At 43.4% G+C, this 20,336-nt stretch overlaps 1 protein-coding gene across 3 annotated transcripts in view; it reads left to right on the forward strand.

Moving 5' to 3' along the window:
* Window positions 1-20,336, forward strand: part of CHD2 (chromodomain helicase DNA binding protein 2) — a 107,041-nt gene that overhangs the window by 70,699 nt on the left and 16,006 nt on the right. For all 3 annotated transcript variants that reach the window (XM_068275144.1, XM_068275146.1, XM_068275145.1), the window contains 6 exons: window positions 3,025-3,175; window positions 6,682-6,801; window positions 6,945-7,070; window positions 11,240-11,362; window positions 13,898-14,032; window positions 17,159-17,337. In XM_068275144.1, coding sequence (XP_068131245.1) covers window positions 3,025-3,175; window positions 6,682-6,801; window positions 6,945-7,070; window positions 11,240-11,362; window positions 13,898-14,032; window positions 17,159-17,337 — 834 coding nt within the window. The remainder of the gene's footprint in view (window positions 1-3,024; window positions 3,176-6,681; window positions 6,802-6,944; window positions 7,071-11,239; window positions 11,363-13,897; window positions 14,033-17,158; window positions 17,338-20,336) is intronic.

Genomic DNA, 20,336 nt, shown 5'->3' on the forward strand with positions numbered 1-20,336 from the left:
AGTTCCCCCCCACAGGCCCCCCTGCGCTCTGCTTGCCCCCCATAAATCATACGCCGAGCTGTTGACACAGCGTGTCGCAGCCGGCTGTTTACCTCTGCACCTGTCAGTCTCGCCGCTCCTCCGCCTCCTCCATAACTCCAGTCCCCGCCTGCGTCCCTTCCCTCCAATCAGCGGGGAGGGAAGGGACGCGGGCGGGGACCGGAGTGATTTGACATCAACAAGCAGAGTAGCTCCCACTTATCAAAAATAAGCACTACAACTAATTTCCTACACAGGTCTGAGAAGACATTTGTGCCTTCATTGGGTCTTGAAGAGTAGACCAAGTTTGCTGAATCATCTAGGTTCTCCAGTATTTGTAAATCAAAAGGACTTCTGAGGCGAGGGGGGTATTAAACAGATTTTTTTTTTTACCTGGGGCTTCTTCTAGCCCCTAGCAAGCAGTCTCAGTCACTTGCCGCAGCCCTACTGTGCAGGCGCTGTACGCGCCAGCTGACAGTGGTACGAATTCCGGTGCAGGCGCAGAAGAGCCGACACGACAGCGGGGCTGTGATCTTTTTCCGGCGGCCAGTGGGACAACGCGGAGGACCGGGGCTGCAGCGAGGGTCTGAGATTGCTGCTAGGCACTGGAAGACGCCCCAGGTGAGTAAAATCTGTTTATTCCCCCTCGCCTCGGAAGTCCCTGGAAGTGTGTGAGAGTTGCCCTGCTGCTGTAACTGTCCAGTGTTGAGTAGAATCTTGTTGAATTCGTGGCATGTGGTTGCATGCTACTGGTCAGTCAAAGTACCACTGTTTTTCATTGTTTCAGAGTTTTCTTTTAAAATACCATAAGAACTTTATAACTGATCAATGGATGGTACTTGTCCACTTTGTAGCTTTTCTTATACTCATTTACTACCAGGGCTGTGGAATCGGCACAAACATCCACCGACTCAGACTCCTCAGCTTAGGATTCCACCGACTCCGACTCCTCTAACTTGCATATTACAGTCTTGTTGATTGTAACATAAAATGTGTCTCTTAACTGCCAATGCTTAGGAATTTTAAAAGACAACTGGAGGGATATGGAGGCTGCCATATTTATTCCCTTTTAAACAATACCAGTTACCTGGCTATTTGGCTGATCTTCTGCCTTTACTTTTAGTAATAGACTAAAACTAGTCCTTGGTAAAGAGTACTTGTAGAAGGTAAGACCGGAACAAAGAACATCTATCAGGCCCTAGGCAATGTAACTGTGGGTATATGTAAGAGTGATGTGCAGGTACTCTGCAGGGGAATAAGGAGATTCTTCCTCTATTACACATTCTTCATGTACAATCTGAACCAGGTTTATGGGTGATAGACAACATCTCTGGGTTCAATGTGCAAAACATTCTCAGTGGATTCCCTGCAGCTCTGTGGGGAGTGCATATGTAGAGTATAGTACTAATGTGTAAGGCCCGGTACACACTTGCATTTTGATGAAATACTTACCGGTGGCACGGGTCCATTCTGGTCCGGTCCATTCTGAGAACATCCGTTCGCCATCAGGAGGCCATCAGGATCTGGCCAGGTCACATTCAGATAATCCGGATCTTCTTCCGTTCTTCATGCGTCCTGGATCCGTTTCCGTTTTCAAAGAGGGGCCTGGAAGGTCTGGAAAAGCGCTGGAGTCCTTCTTTGGGAGAGCCTGCTGTGTGGACATCATCCTCCTCGTCCCGCGGGGCCCTGCGTCTGGATGGTCGGGTCCTTCCGTCCTCCGCTGTGTTGTGGAGAGGCTGGGGGCTGTCCGGCGCTGGGTACATCCACATGGCCGCCTGCACCATAGAGAACCCCACAGGAAGTTGGGTAGGACGTCCTGCTTTCATCCGGAACTGTGTTGTGCACTTCCGTTTCCCCTCAGTTCCTCTTGTGCTGGATTTCTTGTCCGGGTCCGGCGGCGGTGGATGGAGGACCGGTCCGGAAAATTGGAGCATGTTGAAAAATTCCGGACCGCAGACCGCATCCGGAGGAACGGACGAGTGTGCACGGGTCCATTGATTAACAATGGACCCTTAATCGTCCGTTCCGTTTGCGGTCCGGCTGTGGTCCGCAAATAAACGCCAATGTGAACTGTGCCTAACAAAGTAAACCTGAGACAGATGAAATTAAAGTTTTATACATACCTGGGGCTTCCTCCAGCCCCCTTCAGGCTAAGCAGTCCCTCACAGTCCCCCTCCGCCACCTGGATCTTCTGCTATGAGTCCAGGTACTTGAGCCAGTCTGGTGTAGTGTGCATGCACACACTCCGCCGCTGGGAGCGTACTACACCTGCGCAGCACTATTGCGCAAGGTGCAGAATGCTTCTGGCTGTGGGATCGGCACGTGGCCGGACTGCGCTGACTGGCTGAATTACCAGGACTCCTAGCAGAAGATCCAGGTGGCGGAGGAGGACAGCGAGGGACTGATTAGCCTGAAGGGGGCTGGAGGAAGCCCCATTTATGTATAAAACTTTTCTTTTCATACGTCTCAGGTACACTTTAATTCGTAGTCAACAAACCAAATTTTAACATATCAAATTATTTAATTTCATGAGCAAAGGAAGTGCATAAATTTGCATAAACCAGCATCAATGCAGAATTATTTCCATCTCATTGACCATCTCTATTAGTGACACAGCTACACATCAGGCTTTATTCTTACAGCATAGATGTTTAGTATGTATAAAAGATTCCTGTGTACACATTATATATACAATCACAATCAAATATGTATATCTGACTTTAAAAATACGGGGACTGCAGCACACAAATAACTATTTTTTGATTGGTTTATTTCCTTTTTGTGGACTAAGCACCGCTATTACTGTATATATATAAATTATTTATGATGACTATTATCTGAGAAATAGAACATTTTATCATATTTTCTATTTTAATTAGTTTAAATTCATTAGGAATCTGAGTCGGTGCATTTTTTCCCGACTCCAGGTACTCACATTACTCTGACTCCGACTCCACAGCACTGTTTACTACTGATTCATTTTGATGACATATTTTCTTGTTCCAGGTTCCAATTGACCAGTCGAGTCAAAGCTGCTCATTTTGATGTGGACTGGACTGTAGAAGAAGATTCCCAATTACTCTTGGGCATTGTTGAACATGGTTACGGAAACTGGGAGCTAATTAAAAATGACCCCGAGTTAAAGTTGGCTGATAAGGTATTACTTTTTCTTTGTGTAAAATTTAAAGCTATAGGCTTGCTATACAGCAGCCTGGCTAGAGGGGCATAAAGAGATAATTTGCATATTCAGTAGTGGTGCATTGTAGGTAATCACAAATGTTCACTTAAAGCTGAGTTATTGCAATTTTCCTTCTGTTTTAAGAAGGCAAATCGCACCAAGCATTGCTTTTTAGTAGGAGGACTTTTCTGCCTCTTTTGGCCGCCTATACTTTCCGAGTGGTTTGGGTCACCCCGAGCTGCTTGGTTACCTTGTTCTTTTTCTCTGTAATCCTTTAAATAAATCTGACAGACTTACAAAATACATATAATAATATTCTGGTAGTTGTAATAAAATTCAACCAACTTCACAGTAAAAAGTTTGAGTACAGGTAGTTTGAAATACCAATGATATACTCATTTTTATAAGCAGTTACAAAGCCTAAAAATATCATCTGTAATTAATATTACCTGATTTATATTACCTAGTTGTAATCAGAAGTAGTCATTCTAAAATAAAACCTCTCTGGTACAAAGTTATAGATGTATTTGTCAGGCCTGTAGGGATATCTACTCATGAATCAGCTCCAATGCCCCCAATCTAACTCCACACGCTTCACCCTATGTGGCGCGTCCCCGCTTGAACGGTAGGTGAAGAGACAACACCTGCACAACTTCGGTTACACCCAGGCCTTTAGTGCGCAAGGTATTGGAGCTGAATGCAGGGTAAGCAAATAAACTTCCAGGCCAAACAAGGAAACAGAGTAAGCAAAGTCCAGCAACCGTCCAGGGTCATACACTGGTAAGCAGAAATATCACAGTACCGGAGGGCAAGGCAGAGAGTAGTCAAAGAACGTTTCCGAAATCAAACCAGGCAGCAAAGGTCGTCACGATATTCCAGGCAAGAGGTCAGTTCAGACAGCAGACAAGGGAGGTCCAGTAATCAAAGCCGAGGTCAAAGTCCAGATAATCCAATATAAATAGCAAGTAACAGCACATCCAGCAAGCTAGAAGCTATCACGGGCAAGATGCAAGTTTCACAGCAAAGTTTAAATACTGACAGCATCCAATCAGTGGCCGGTCACATGCACACAACAGCCAATCACACGCAGGCATTAATCTTGTTTAAGTATCAGCTGAGAGAGAGATCAGCTGACACGGGTGACAATACATGTCAGCTGAGTAACCAATAGTATCCAGTAAAACATCCTGACTGTGTCAGCTATAGCATAGTGGTTAAGAGCACTTCCTCTGACGTGAGAAACCAGGGTTCAATACCAGCCCAGGGTCAGCATCATATATTACTATTTTACATAAACCCCTGCCTAAGTGTCAGCTGACTCTACCTCTGTCGCCGCCTCAGACCATACTGCGGCCAAGAGGAGCGATCCCTTACAGTATTGTTGTCCAAGATATCTGTACATGACTTATTTCAGGTACACATGGATCTGATCATGTGGAAGAATAATGTATGTTTATCTGCACACCAGTCAGCAGATTATTATGGAAATTATCTTTAGGTTTTAGAGCCTTTCTGTTAATTGACTATGCACCAGGAACAAAAAATATATATTTATCCCCGGGATAATGTGTGGCGGTAGATCTCTTTTCTCTAATATTGCCTTCATAGGATAAACCGTGCTTGCGTAGCCAATTCAAGCTTATTTTATCATGATATCTGGCATTTAATAATTTACACTTCATATGTCAACAAAAGGAGTATACCTAGATCATGTTGGTCAACCTGGTGGCCAAGTGCACTAGCGCCCCACGTTCAGATAATGGCCAGGACACTAGATGCATGAAAATTGCATGTTTTCATGTGCTTATTATCTTCTACCTCTAATACTTTTAGCCATAGACCTAAAACAAGCATGCAGATCAGATGTTTCTGACAAAAATCTAGCCAGATTAGCTACATTCTTGTCATAGGTTTGTACTTTAACCAGTTCGGCCTATCTGGACGAGCTTCCTCGTCCAGATAGGCACTGCTGCTCCCGCCGCATGGTGCGTGCTCCCGCCGCTAGCCCCCCGATCAGTGAATGGGAATATAATTCCCATTCACTGATCTAACTTTCCTGCAGAAAAAAACGACTCTTTCTATCCAGAGAGCGTGGTATTTCTGCCCCCAGGAAACTTCTCCTCTGCTTTTAAATTCCTAGATGCGAGATCGTTCGCATCCAGGACTTTTTTGACTGTGGCCATCTTGTGGCCAAATAGTAAACTGCACCCACATACATTTTTAATTAAACAATTATATTATTTTACATTTAAAATTAGCAGTTTCCCTCCCACACCAAAAATTACCCACATACATTTTTTATAAAAAACAAAACAAAAACAACATAAATAGTTACCCAAGGGTCTGAACTTTTAAAATATGCATGTCAAGAGAGTATGTTATTATATTATTTAAAATTATAAGCTTATAAATAGTGATGGACGCAAATTGAAAAAATGCACCTTTATTTCTAAATGAAATATCAGCACCATAAATTGTGATAGGGACATCGTTTAAACGGTGTAATAACCGGGACAGATGGGCAAATAAAATACATCAGTTTTAATTACGGTAGCGTATATTAATTTCAAACTATAATGGCCAAAAACTGAGTTTTTTTTTCATTTCTTTCTTAATCTTCCTGTTAAAATGGATTTAGAAAAAAATAATTGTTAGCAAAATGTACTACCCAAAGAAAACCTAATTAGTGGCAGAAAAAACAAGATATAGATCAATTCATTGTGATAAGTAGCAATAAAGTTATAGGCGAATGAATGGGAGGTGAACGTTGCTCGGATGCATGAGATTTTCGCCACTGCGGTGCTGAACCGGTTAACAAACACTATTGCAGCTAAGTGATCAGCAGGGCACCAGGCACTGGTATTGCTTAAAGTAAACCAGAGATCACGATATGTAAAGATTCGATAGTTGCCCTGGGCTTCCTTCAGCCCCAAAAACAAGTGCAAGTCCCACGCCGTCCTCCCGAAGTCTGCCGATCAGCCCCGGTAACAGGCCTCGGGTAAGTATCGAATCTTTACGTATCGTGATCTCTGGTACACTTTAAGAAAATAAATATGCCTCTCAATTCAGGTTCCCTTTAAGCTGATAATCATCAAAAATGTAGCTGTGCTTTGTTCCTTTCAAACAGAACAAACATCCACGTTCCCACTTGACCTTCAATAACATGACCCACTATACCATTTAGGTTGTATCAGAAATCTGTGCCTCAAATGCATGATAATGCTTTCACTCTTTGACACCATGTAAAAGATCTAAACCTTTAAATTACAACATTTGACTTGTGTATCTCCTTATTTTCACTATGTAATTATACACCTTGTCTGATACTTTGCATATATGTTCCATATAAACTTCTATATGTGCATTCTGCCTTGCACCAGGCAGTGTTGTAACCTTCGCTGTATTGTTCTCAATAAACTACGCTTTGGGTTAAAAAAAAAACAAAAAAACAGAACAAACATAATATGATATATTATTTTCTTTAGATCTTGTCAGTTGATCCATCGAAAAAACCTCAAGGAAAGCACTTACAGACCAGAGCGGACTATCTGATGAAGATTCTGAAAAAAGAAACCGAGAAGAAAGAAAGTGGCCAAGGTGATGAGGTAGGTATGCTGCTAAGGTAGTGAACTTTATGTTTAGAATGTTTGTTACTAACATTAGTGTATATTTTTTTTCTTGGCTATTCAATAGTGTTACTTTCCTTAGTTTTTTTTTATATCTTATAAAGATAACCTTTCTGTTTCAGGTAAAGGTAAAGAAGAGGCGGCCCCGTGCCAAAAAAGAAGCAGCAAGCAAAGCAAAGGATGAGCAAGGCAATGAGATCTCCTCTCCCAAAAACTCTGACAACCATTCAGAAGATGGTGACACAAAGGTGAGCTTTCTCATGGATTATTTCTTTCGATGTAAAATGTTTGCATCAAATTATTTTCCAGATTGTCCTCTGTAAGTAGATTGTAAAAATAGGGGGGGGGGGGGGGGGGAACAAACAACCAGGAATTGTACTTCTTTACAATCAGTAGCTGATACCCCCTTTCCCATGAGAAATCTTTTCCTTTTCACAAACAGATCATCCAGGGGCTCTGTATGGCTGAAAACCCCTCCCACAGTGTGATGTCAGGACCATGGTTCTGACATCTCACTGTTGGAGCCTTGTTGCATTGTGGGAAATAACAGCGGTGTATAGCTGTTTCCAACTGCCAAAAAAGCAAGCAGTATTTCCTTCCACTGACCTCACCTGCCAGTAGTAAAAATGTCACCATGTGATAAATGTCTGAATGTAAATCAAGGAGAATAAGGCCCGGTTCACACTTGCGGTTCTCTGCCAAACGGACCGGATGACCTGACCGGATCCGGATCGGAACCGTACGGTTCTGATCCGGATCCGGTCAGGTTGCATCAGGTGTTCATCAGGATGCGATCCGGATCCGTTTGGCAAAAGATAGTAGAAATAGAATAAAAATGTTGGGGTCTGGGAGGTCAGCAGAAGGTGGACCTGTGGAATCAGGCCATCCGCTGTTTAGCACTCACCTCCACCTCCGACATACTGCCAACATCTCCAGCACGTTTAAAATCACTGCTGCTCCACTCCAAAATGCTTGCCCATGTGTCCCCATCCAAAATCGCCGCTTCAATACGCATAGGAAGTGGGGTAGAACATCCGGATTTTTAGCCAGTGTGTTGTGCGCTCTCCGGTTCTCATTGGTTTGTATTGGCCGGATGGTGCAGTCCGGCTCCGCTCCGGATACGGCTGCCGGAGGAGCCGGACCAAAAAATAGCGCATGTTGGGTCTTATGCCGGAGTCCGGTCCGGATCCGGTCCGGACGAAACGAACGCATGTGAACGGACGCATAGGCTTTCATTGCTATGCCGTGCGTCCGTTCCGTCCGTTCTGCATGCGGTCCGGCTTCGGCACGGCGATTCCGGACGGCGACCGCTAATGTGAACCGGGCCTAAAGATTTTACAATGGGCAAACGCTGACTAAATCATTTATACATAATTATCGTAAAAATGAAGCATTTTTTATTACATTATTTTCATTTGAGTTCCTCTTTAAATTCTCAACAATGAAAATTGGAAGAAACGTTGATGTGATATAGAAGATTATTTATTTTGTAGTTGTATACTGCTGAAAAATTCCCCAACGCTTTACATGGTATAAGGAAAGGTGGGGGGGGAAAGGTTGCGCATCCCTAAACACATGTTGCAATTGAATTGTTAATCGCACAGGCATACACCGCCTCTGCCAGACTGAAAAATACATGCCCTGCATCCAAGACAAGTGCTAACATTTATTAAAGTGATACTTAAGTCAAATAAAAAAATGAGTTTTACTCACCTGGGGCTTCCTTCAGCCCCCTGCAGCTGTCCGGTGGGCTCGCAGCATCTCTCCGATCCACCTGTCCCCGCTGGCGGCTCCTTCCGGTTTTGGCGACAGCCGCTGACCGGCTTGGAAAGCGAGTGATTCTTCGCGTTCCCAGCCACAATAGTGCCCTCTATGCTGTGAATGCAGCAAGAAGGCCGCAATAACAGCATAGAGGGTGCTATTGTGGCTGGGAACGTGAAGAATCACTCGCTTTCCCAGCCTGTCGGCGGCTGTTGCCGAAACCGGAAGCAGCCACCGGTGGGGACAGGAGGATCGGAGCGATGCTGCGAGGGCACCGGACAGCTGCAGGGGGCTGAAGGAAGCCCCAGGTGAGTAAAACATATTTTTTTTTATTTGACTTAAGTATCCCTTTAAACTAGGAGGAACTTTAGCTTCCAATATGGTTTACATGCAAAGTATATTATACTAGACACTTGCGCCACGGTGAGGCATACCTCCTGGCAAGTGACCTAACCTAAATTTAAAACCTTGGGAGCAACTAAGCAAAAAAAAAGTGTAACTTACATTTGGTTGAACAGCGAGGAGAACGCCAGCGCATACCACTAAGGCTGCATCTGAGGTTTCCTGTTTGCATGATAAGTAGTAGCAGATTTGCATATGATTTGCATCTGAATTGAATGCGAAGTGTGCAGAAAATCTATTTAGGTGCTTCACACTGAGCTGGTGGTCATTTCAGATGCAGCCTTAGTGGTATGCGCTGGCGTTCTCCTCGCTTTACATGGTATATAGTCTTGTCGCTAACTGTCCTTCAGAGGGTATCACAATCTAATGGTACACACCATACAATTTTCTGGCAGATTTACCTGCCAGATTGATTATTTCCAACATTTCCGATTTTCATACAACTTAAAGGACATACGAGGTGAAAATAAACTGATCAGAAAAACAATTGTATCCATCCTCCTTCTCCTAAAAATGACTTTTTAGATATCCCACAGTTTTATTTTCTATTTGAATCTAGTTTTTACCGTTTCATTGTCTCTGCTCAATGACACCTTCATTGCAGTATGCTAGAGCTCACATCTATGAATTATTGACCCTTTTTATCTTTTTACTGCTCTCAGAAGCCATTTAATTAATGACAGGAAAGTATTTTATGGCTGCAATTACTTATCAGTGAGGGTTATGCTATAGTGTGACCCTGTCCGACCCGGTCCCAACCCGGGCAGAAACTGTCACATGCATACCTGATTTTTAACTCTTTCAGGCAGAGAAAGAAAAAAAAAAAAGGAACACAGCATAGTTATTTGTATGCTAGGCACTGTACATACACATGTCTATCTCATCATGTCACCTCGGTTGTCCTTTAACGAAAATCAATCGAAAAAACGCTTTAAAGAAATCGGAAAATTGAAAAATCAATCAAAATTCAGATCAGACATGTTGGAAATAATTGATCTGTCAGGTAAAATTGCCAGAAAATTGTATGGTGTGTATCTAGCAAAACACAGTCATATGTTTAGCATAAAACATAACATAGCATAAAAAAGGACAAAATTGAAGGAAAGCGAGTTAACTTATCTGTTTGCTTTTGGGATGTGGCAGACATGCACTACGGCCGCCAACGACTGGTCCGTCAGACCCTCCCGCTAAGCGGATCGTTCAGAAGCAGCCTTATCAGTGTGCCGACAGCGCATACACATGCACTACTGTCGGCTGAACGTCTGCCCAGCGGGAGGGTCTGACGGACCCGTCGTTGACGGCCGCAGTGCCTGTCTACGCAGCTTTAAACACAAGCAAATATAAACAGCCACCTAGAGAGGTAACTTAAAGCAATACTGAATACCTAAAAAAAGGGAGATACTTGCCTACAGGAGGGGAGGCTCTGGATCTCAAAGAGCCTTCCAGGTCCTCTGTCAGTGGCTTTCTTCCAGCACTGTCCCTGCTCTGTCTTGCCACCTCTGGGAGCCTTTGGAAGGCTTCGGAAGCACCCGTTTCTCACAAGTACTTGCAAAGGCAAATGGCTCCATAATGTGCATGCGGACTACAGAGACGCCCGTTTTTGGAAGCACTCGAACATATGCGAGTGCTCCCAAAGCCTCCCCAAAAACTCCTGAAGACAACATCTTGAAAAAAAAATTATAAAGCAAAAGTCTTAAAAAAAAATAAAGAATAATGCAATGTTTTTGAGAAGACAAAAATCTAAAGTGAATTCAGGTGTCCTCAGTCCACAAGGAAAGATTGCCTCACCTGATGCATATGTTGGTTTGCGGGAACTTCAGAGTAAGTTCATATAACATTTTTCTACTTCAGCCTCTGCTTCCTTCCTCCCTTCATAGATCAGTACATTCTGTTTGACTGGTAACCAAACCATGTCTGTACAGTAATCATTCAAAAACTGACACATGAAATTATCTTGACAGGTCATTTCATATTGTGTAAGGCGACAAAAGTCTCAAGTGTGTGCAAAACTATATTTTTGGCATTTTTATTTACACAAGAGCTGCTGATTACAGCAGACCATTATGTAAAAGCTCTAGGTTCCTCATGGTATAGCCTTTTCCATTGGTTGGATTTTAAAGGTGCCCAGTTGCATAACACTTCCTCTCAGAGAACTTGTTCCAGGAAGTAAGAGCAAATCAAGTTGTCTTCATGGTGCATCAAAGATTCTAATTTTTCAGTTTATCCACAATTATAAGTCCATATTCTTCTTCAGGAGGATGGGACTCTGAAGAGTCCAAACAAGAAAAAGCAGAAGAAAAAAGATAACAAGGAAAATAAAGATAAACCAAACCAGAAGAAGGATGGGGCTAAAGAAAAGAAGAAAGCAAAGGACAAGGTATTTTTTTATTATTATTTAGTATTTATATAGCGCCCGGCATCTTCTGCAGCACTGTTCATAATATATAGTCTTGTCACTTAACTGTCCCTCAGAGGGGCTCACAATCTAATAATACGTAATACGTAGTCACATGTCTGTGTGTATAGTGTAGTGTATGTATCACAGTCTAGGGCCATTTTTAGGGGAAAGCCAATTAAACTTGCCTGTATGTTTTTGGGATATGGTGTATAAATAAAGGAAAAAGGTATGGAATGTACGTTAATTAAAAAAAATTGTGTGTGCTTACAGGGCTCAGATATGAATACGTTTTTGACAGTTCAGTAAGTAGGACAGGCTTTCCACTGCTTCTACTGGTTACCTCCTTCCTCATCAGACATACTGTATACCTTCCAATGTTAGCCTGAGGATGTACCACACTGAGTCCACCACTAGATGCCGCTGTTACTGTTTGCCTTTAGGATTTTCCAAATCTCCCATTCATGCTTGAGATTAGCATGAAGATTGAAGAATTTTCATTTTGCAAACCCAGTGTGCTGTCCACAGTCCTATAATATGCATACAAACATAATATAAACTGTGCTATTACTCCTGAAACTAGATCTGCATGCCTCAAGCTATGGTTCATCCTAACAGTTTTATATGGGCATTTTTGACAACACCTAATGTATTGATTTTTAAAGTGTAAAGCAGTAAACTATTATTAGAGAAAACCATAGAGTAGAGTTAATTAAAGGGAACCTGAAGTGAGAGGGATGTGACGGCTGCCATATTTATTTTATTTTAAACAATACTAGTTGCCTGGCTGTCCTGCCATTCTAGTTGTCAAGGCAAGGAAAGTTGGAGCAAAAGTGAAGCACATGCTGATTTCAAGGATTTTGATTGGTCACCTTGGAGTGGCTGCTTCTCTTTTATACTGTTATTGCAGCAGTTTTCCCTATTCCTATTTTGATAAATCTGTCCCTGTGTCTTCAAAACATTGTTTGCAATGCTGATGCACATTAACTTTAATTCCATGAACTTGTAAGCATTTATAATGACTATTTGATTTGTTCCTATTTTAAAATTAAATTAAGTTTATATAGCACACCTGAAGTAAAGTGGATATGGAGGCTGACATATTTATTTCCTGTTAAAGAATGCAGATTCCCTGGCTGTCCTGCTCATCCTCTGCCTCTAATACTTTTAGCCATAGACCCTGAACAAGCATGACTGAAGTGTGAATGCATTAGGCGCACGCTTGTTTCAACATTGATGTGTTGTTGAAGTCAGCACAGAAGTGGAGTAAAGTGCACAAGTGTGTCCAGGCCCTAAGAGCAGGGCATTTCTTTTCCTGCAGATCTATGCTGTGTATTCACACTTTTCTTTGAATCTTATTTGTGTGTATTGCTATGGAAGTATAATTCAGGATAATAATGCCTTGTGTCACCACTGACACTGGCCACCACTCGGCTCTTCCTGTTCAGTAAGACCGCGCGTATTCAGTAGGAGACCTTGAGCAAGACTCCTTAACCTCCCTGGCATTCAATTTTGCCAGGATTTCTGTGCAAAAAGTGATAACATTTGTTTTTAAAACTTTTTTTTTTTCCTGTAACTTGCCAAAATGTGTCAATCAAGGGTCTAGTATACAGTGCAGGTGTATGCACGTTTATACTGTTCACAGCATGTTTTTATGGACGGATATATCTGTCCATACCGCTAGGGAGGTTTTAAAGGACAACGGAGGCTGCCATATTTATTTCCTTTTAAACAATTCCAGTTGCCTGGCTATCCTGCTAACCCTCTACTTTTAATACTTTTTGCCATAGACCATGAACAAGCATGCAGCATATCAGATATTTCTGTCAGATCTGACAAGATTAGCTTCATGCTTGTTTTTGGTGTGATTCAGACACTACAGCAGCCAAATAGACCATCAGGGCTGTCAGGCAACTGGTGGTGTTTATGGGTAGGAACACACTAGGCAGAATGGCATATGCGTTTTCCATAGCACATAGTGGAAACCGTGTATGCGATTCTGCCTAGTGTGTTCCTACCCTAAAAAGGAAATAAATATGGCAGCTTCTACATCCCTTTCATTACAGTTGTCCGTATAAAGAATACCAGAGTCAAAGAATATACTGAAAGCGGGGTGAGCAGGCATGTATTAGGTCTGTCCTCATGCCCACCCCTCCCCCGGCCTCCTTTATACAGAAATTCTCCTCCACAGCTCAGCTTAAGTCACCAGAATCGGGCGGTAGTGCACAGGGGTGCGCGGTCAGGAGCACTCTGTGCTTGCACACGAAGACACAATAACGTCACTGTGCCTTTGTGAGAACTCCTGGGCGCACTCCTGGGCGCACGCCTGCGCACTACTGTCTTCAGTATATTCTTCAGGCTTTGGTATCTTTTAACACTGCTACTGCCTATAGAGCGCACCCTACTGACAGCAGCTTTGGCGCTTTGAGTCCACAAGGAGAAAAAGCGATATAAATGTTCTGTGTCTTGTTAGAATTAATTTTGGTCTTATTAGTTTATACTTTTTTGTGTTTAAAGGCAAAGCCAGGTGAAGGCAAGGCTGGTGGCCGTAGCAAGAAGAACCAGGGACCGGTCCATATTACAGCTGGGAATGACCCAGTTCCCATTGGAGAGGAGGAAGATGATGAACTGGACCAGGACACATTCAGCGTTGTAAGGAAACTTTTTTTGTGCATAGATTTTAGCTTGGGGCTCTGAGAGTTGAGTGTAGAAGACAGGGAATACCTGTATAAATATCAAACTCTCACCTGAGATGATCACATATAATTGATTAGAGTGGGTGGTAGCATAACTGTGGGAATCTTGACAGGGCAAGCTGTGTATTGCTCACGGCAAAGAGTGTCAGTAGGCTTGGGACTAGTGGGACTGCGCATTTGTATATTTTCAGCTACTTTACATGGCACGCTATAGTCTATAGAGCTCATGCTGAGAAATTCTGATTTTGCCTTTGTTGAATGGGAATACTGTTTGCAAAATGGTTGTTCTTGAAGTGTTAGAGTAGTTATACCTAAAGTGTGTTTAAATTAACTTACTACTACATTAACTGATCAATTGTGCAATATATTTGCATTATGTATTTTATCCCTTTTAAGGTACAGGCATGTCAACTCTAGCATGTACAGTATAAGCGGTTATGCTAGGTACACACGATACAATTTTCTGGCAGATTTACCTGCCAGATCGAATTTTTTCTAACATGTGCAATCTGAATTTCAATTGATTTTCCAATCTATTTCCGTTCACTTTTATGGAAATCTATCGGAAAATAAATTGAAATTCAGATCGGACATGTTGGAAAAAATCGATCTGGCAGGTAAATCTGCCAGAAAATTGTATTGTGTGTACCTAGCATTATGCTGGGAATACACGGCTCGATTCTGAGCCATTTAGATGGCTCGAAAGATAATTTCCGACATGTCCGATCTCACGCCCCGATCGTTTCTGCGCTCGATTCTGCATGGAGAACAATGGGAAAAGATAAGAAAAACAAGCGGAATATAAGAGAATCGCCTGCGAGATCAAGCGCGGAAAACGATCAGGCGCAGAATCGAGCGGCAAAATCGAGCCGTGTATTCCCAGCTTTATACTGATAAGGAAGCTATAATCTGTATGGTTCTCTGCTTCAATATTGTGCATTGGCGCTGTCCTCACTGCTACTATAGGGTTAAGCTGTGTACACAGTTCAGATGAATGTAATTTAAAACTTCCAACGAACTATCCCCATATTGGACGACAATCATTATAAAAATTTAGCCAACTGACGTTAAACGACGAGCGACTGATATCAGGTATTCTGCCCAATCCTACTGGCACATCAATTCAGATGACTATTGGGCAGATACTGTATACTGCATTCGGCTGGGTGTGTACAATGTCATTCAAACATTGTTCAGAGCATGCATGCAAGTTGTGTGGAATGTCACTACCACTTCCGCACGCAGTATTTGAAGGACATCATCTTTTGTATGAACAACGTTGTTTAAATTACGTTTATTTTTGCCGGATAAAGTTGCTTGAGCGATGTCACTCTTTTTTGTTTGCGTCGACTCTTACCTAGCGTGTTTATGGACCTTTACACTGGAACCCCAAATCCATTAACATAGTTCTGTTTAATTGCAAATGCTGTGTACTCACACTTGCATGCATGTCTATCTCATGTACATTCTAAAGGATCATACACACGTCCAACTTAACCACTTGAGGACCGCAGTGTTAACCCCCCTAGTGACCAGGCCATTTTTAGTTAAATAGGCCACTGCAGATTTAAGGCAAAGCTGCAGGGCCGTACAACACAGCACACAAGTGATTCCCCCCTCCTTTTCTCCCCACCAACAGAGCTCTCTGTTGGTGGGGTCTGATCGCGCCCCCAAGTGTGTTTTTTTTTTTTTTAACTGTATAACCCCCCCCCCCGCCAGCCTATCAGCACGATCGGCTGTGATAGGCTTCAGCCTTCCCTGTGTCCCAGGGGGACAGCTGTGTCACACGGCTGTCCCCAGTACAGCGCTGCTGCAGATCGCAGCGCTGTACAAAGTAATTAGAATCGCCGCTCGGAGACTGAAGCCGCTCCGCCCCCTGAGCAGGAGATGCGCGTGATCTCCTGCTAGCCCCATAGACGGCCGTTCATGCCAATGGGCATGGAGCGGTCCTGGGGCTGCCGCATTGCTCATGCCAATTGGCGTGGAGCAGTCGGCAACAGATTAATGCACAACCAACCACACAACATGACCAACCATGCAAATGGTTTACCTGAAAAGTGTGTACACATACACCAACCAACAACTACTCACTTAAATACTATGTGTGCAAGCTAAATGACAAACTTCACAACATGCCTGCATTCAAAAACAACAAAGTTGTTAAAAAGTTGTACACACGTTACAACCTGCATGATAGTTGGACAGATTGATCCACCAACCTGTTATCAGTTGGTCATCTGGTTGTTTGTCAGCTGTACACACACCCAACTTATCTTCCAACTAACAAGTTTGGAAGATAGTTGGACAGATTGTTGGTAGGTGTGTATGGGCCTTTAGGACAGGCTGCTTCTGTCCTTTTTTTATTTTTATTTATTTATTTATTTTTTTTGTATTGTAATCGTTGCAGCAAATAAGGTTGCAATTTAGAATAGATGCAAAAAAAACCCAAAACCCTGATAATACAGGTATATTGCATTTTGATCAGTGCCTCATTATAACGACATTAAAAGTTTAAAGGCCTAAGTTACAAAAACAAAAGGGAAAAAAAAAGCTTTACAGTAGATCAGATGAATTTCTAATTTGCATGTGTTTACTCAGATTTGCTTTTGATGGAACGTGTAATAAGTTTTGTTTAATCATTTGGTAAGAGATGACCCAAAACCACCAGGAAAGTATAGGGGACTAAAAGAGACCGATAAGCCCTCCTACTTTCCTAGTGGTTCTGGGTCGCCTCGAGCTGCTGAGGTATTCTGTTGTACTGGTCTAAGCCCTATCCCATAGAACCATATCAATCCCTGCCATGCACTGATGAGGACCACAAGTCCGAAACAGGATGTCTATGTGGGGTTGATGTGACTCTGTAAAAATGTATTAGCTATAGGCTTGCTATACACCAGCGGTTCTGGGTGTAAGCCTGTCTTCAGGGGCATAACAAGATAATTTGCATATTCAGTAGCCGTGCATTGTGGGTAACTAAAGATGTTCACTTAAAGCTGAATTATCGCAAATACCTTCGGTTTTAAGAAGGCAAATCACACTAAGCATTGGTAAGAGGTCTGTGTTTTTGTTTTTTCTCATTTAGTGTAAGGAGAGAATGAGACCAGTAAAAAAAGCTCTGAAGCAGCTGGATAAACCAGACAAAGGTCTGACAGTGCAGGATCAGCTGGAGCACACGCGAACCTGCTTACTAAAAATTGGAGACCGTATATCTGAGTGCCTTAAATCTTACTCTGACCAGGAGCAAATCAAGCTGTGGAGAAGGTGTGTATTGTTTTATAATATGGTTATTACTCCAGTGAACTTCTTTTCAGTCCTTGTATAATTTTCTGCTTACAATATCAGACTTACCTACAGAATAATCTTTTCACAACACAAATAGCCTTTGAATAAGTTTTAAAACATTTAGGGTCCGTGTTCACTATCGCGAATCCGCATGCGTTGCCCGCATGCGGATTCGCACAGCCAATACAAGTGGATGGGCCTGTTTCCACTTGTCAGTTTTGCTGTGCGTTTTTCTGTGCAGGATTTTTCTGCATGGCACAGCCCTCAGAATTTGCCTGCGTGTGGAATGCAGGCGAATCGCACGCAATGTATTTAATAGGGAAATCGCATGCGTTTTCCCCATGCGGTTTTTGCCGCGAATTTGCATGCGATTTCGCATAGGTACCCATGTTAATTCACACAGGCAGTGACATGGTTAAAATCGCATCACCCTAACCTATGCGAAATCGCATGCGAAATCGCGGCAAAAACCGCATGTGGAATCGCACCCGCATGCGATTTGCCTGCGGTGATTCGCCGGCGATTCCGCAACGCTAAAGTGAAAACGGGCCCTAACTATTTAAGGACCGCGCTAATTGAAATCTATGCCCTGTTTTGGTGGGCTCCTGGCTGGCAGGGCGTAGATTTAAATTAGCCGTCGCTGCTCACATCCGCCATTACCGCCTCTCCCCGCCAATCGTGCCGCTCAAACCCGACGAGTCTCGCCGCATCTCACAGGCTCTGCCTGTCTCTATGACGGCAGAGCCATGTGAGCCGGTCAGGAGCCTTTTTTATTGGCTCCTGGCCGTGTCTATCAATGTAAGCCACTCCCATTGGCTTACATTGATAGACACAGTCAGGAGCCAATGAAAGCGGCTCCTGACCGGCTCACATGGCTCTGCCGTCATAGAGACGGCAGAGTCTATGTCCAGGGGGTCGCGGCGATTCATCGTGATTCCGCGTTCCTGTACCAGTGGTCTCTGGTCCTTAAGGGGCAGAGACCACTTAAGTGGTTAAAGGAAAGCTGTTCGTGGTTGGGACATTGATATAACTAGCATTAAGATTACACAAGCTAGTTTGTTTTATTAAAAAAAATCACTCTTTTTGTTTTTTCTTTGGGAACACAACACTGGTGGGGTAACATCCCTACTTACAAGAGCTTGTAAAGTTAGGGAAAAAAAACTCCACCCCTATACTATGATGCCACCATCAACGGTTGAACCTGTGTGAAACTAAACCATTCACAACAGGCTGCATGCTCACAGTGGCAAGCAACTGGTGTGCTATTAAGCCTACAATGCCTAATGGTAAATCTGGCCCTTCACACGGGGCATCATGGTGTGGGGTAGATGGTTTGGTTTGCACACAGGTGCAACTATTGATGGTGGCAGGTTGTTGTTGATGTCGCTGTTGCAAACCGGCGAATCTGCCGGTCTGTGTGCTTTGTCATGCGCCTGTTTGATCCACTCCCTCTTTAGCGTGTTCTCTGATGTTTCTCAGGTCATGCCCAACACTTGTGCCTATTGCACACAGCTCCAGGATATTGTCTCACTTTAAAGGAAACCAGAGATCGAGGTATTGTCAGAAACGATACTTACCCGGGGCTTACTCCAGCCCCATAAACACGTGAAAATATATTAACCCTTCGCAATCTCGCATGCAAATGTTCAAACAAATGCATTCACAGATTCACTCATCCAGGCACCACTGTTATCCCTACAGCTAAGTTAAAAGCCTTAGTTCACAGAAGAATGCATTCTTATGCTTAGTCACCTATACTGCGCAGAGGTACCCAGGTAAACATAGGTGTCCTAACTCTGGCCTTGTAACATGCATAGTGCAGACATGCAAAGATTAATTGCATCAAACCTATCTAGGGATTAGGAGCACACATCCTGACGTCCTCTCCTGGGACAGATAGCGCATCTTACCAATCGCACAAGGGAGCTAACATAATGTATCCATGCGCACCATGCACATACACCAGCATAAGCTGTGTGCATGCTGACAAACACATACAGGGGAAGGAGGGAGTGCACTAAATTAAAACCCTAGCCACAGGGGTCAGTAACAAGAAAAAAAATACATATATCCAGGCACAGGGGAAGGATGGAGTGCACTGAATTAAAACCACAGGGGTCAGTAACAAGGCCTGGATATATTTATTTTTTTCTTGTTACTGACGCCTGTGGCTAGGGTTTTAATTCAGTGCACTCCCTCCTTCCCTTGTTCGATTGGTAAGATGCACTATCTGTCCCAGGAGATGACGTCAGGATGTGTGCTCCTAATCTCTCGATAGGTTTGATGCAATGAATGTTTGCATGTCTGCACTATGCATGTTACAGGGCCAGAGTTAGGACACCTATGTTTACCTGGGTACTTCTGCGCAGTATACTGGTGACTAAGCATAAGAATGCATTCTTCTGTGAACTAAGACCCCGGCTTTGAACTTAGCTGTAGGGATAACAGTGGTGCCTGGATGAGTGAATCTGTGAATGCATTTGTTTGAACATTTGCATGCGAGAGTGCAAAGGGTTAATAGATTTTTGCTGTTTTCTGGCCACACCCCCTTCAGCACCTCCCTTTCCTTAATAACTTATTTAATGTCCTAACTAGAGGTGATGTGCCTGGATATATGCATTTTTTTTCCATAAACACGTGAGTCCCACGCCGTTCTCCCGTGGTGTGCCGTTCAGATGCGATCAGCCCCGGGAACTTGCTCAATGGCGTCAGTCCGGGTCTACTGCGCATGCGCAGTAGGTCCGCGCATGTGCAAAGGACCCAGACTGGACGCGATTGAGCAAGTTACTGGGGCTGATCGCAGCTGAACAGCAGACTGCGGGAGGACGGCGTGGGACTCGCGTGTTTATGGGGCTGGAGGAAGTCCCGGGTAAGTATTGATTCTGACTATACCTTGATCTTTTATACACTTTAAACTGGTTGTCACGTGACCTGATATGTATGAAAACCATAATCATTTGCATATGACTCTGTCTTCT

Source organism: Hyperolius riggenbachi, chromosome 3, assembly GCF_040937935.1.
Source record: "Hyperolius riggenbachi isolate aHypRig1 chromosome 3, aHypRig1.pri, whole genome shotgun sequence".
Lineage (NCBI taxonomy): Eukaryota > Metazoa > Chordata > Amphibia > Anura > Hyperoliidae > Hyperolius > Hyperolius riggenbachi.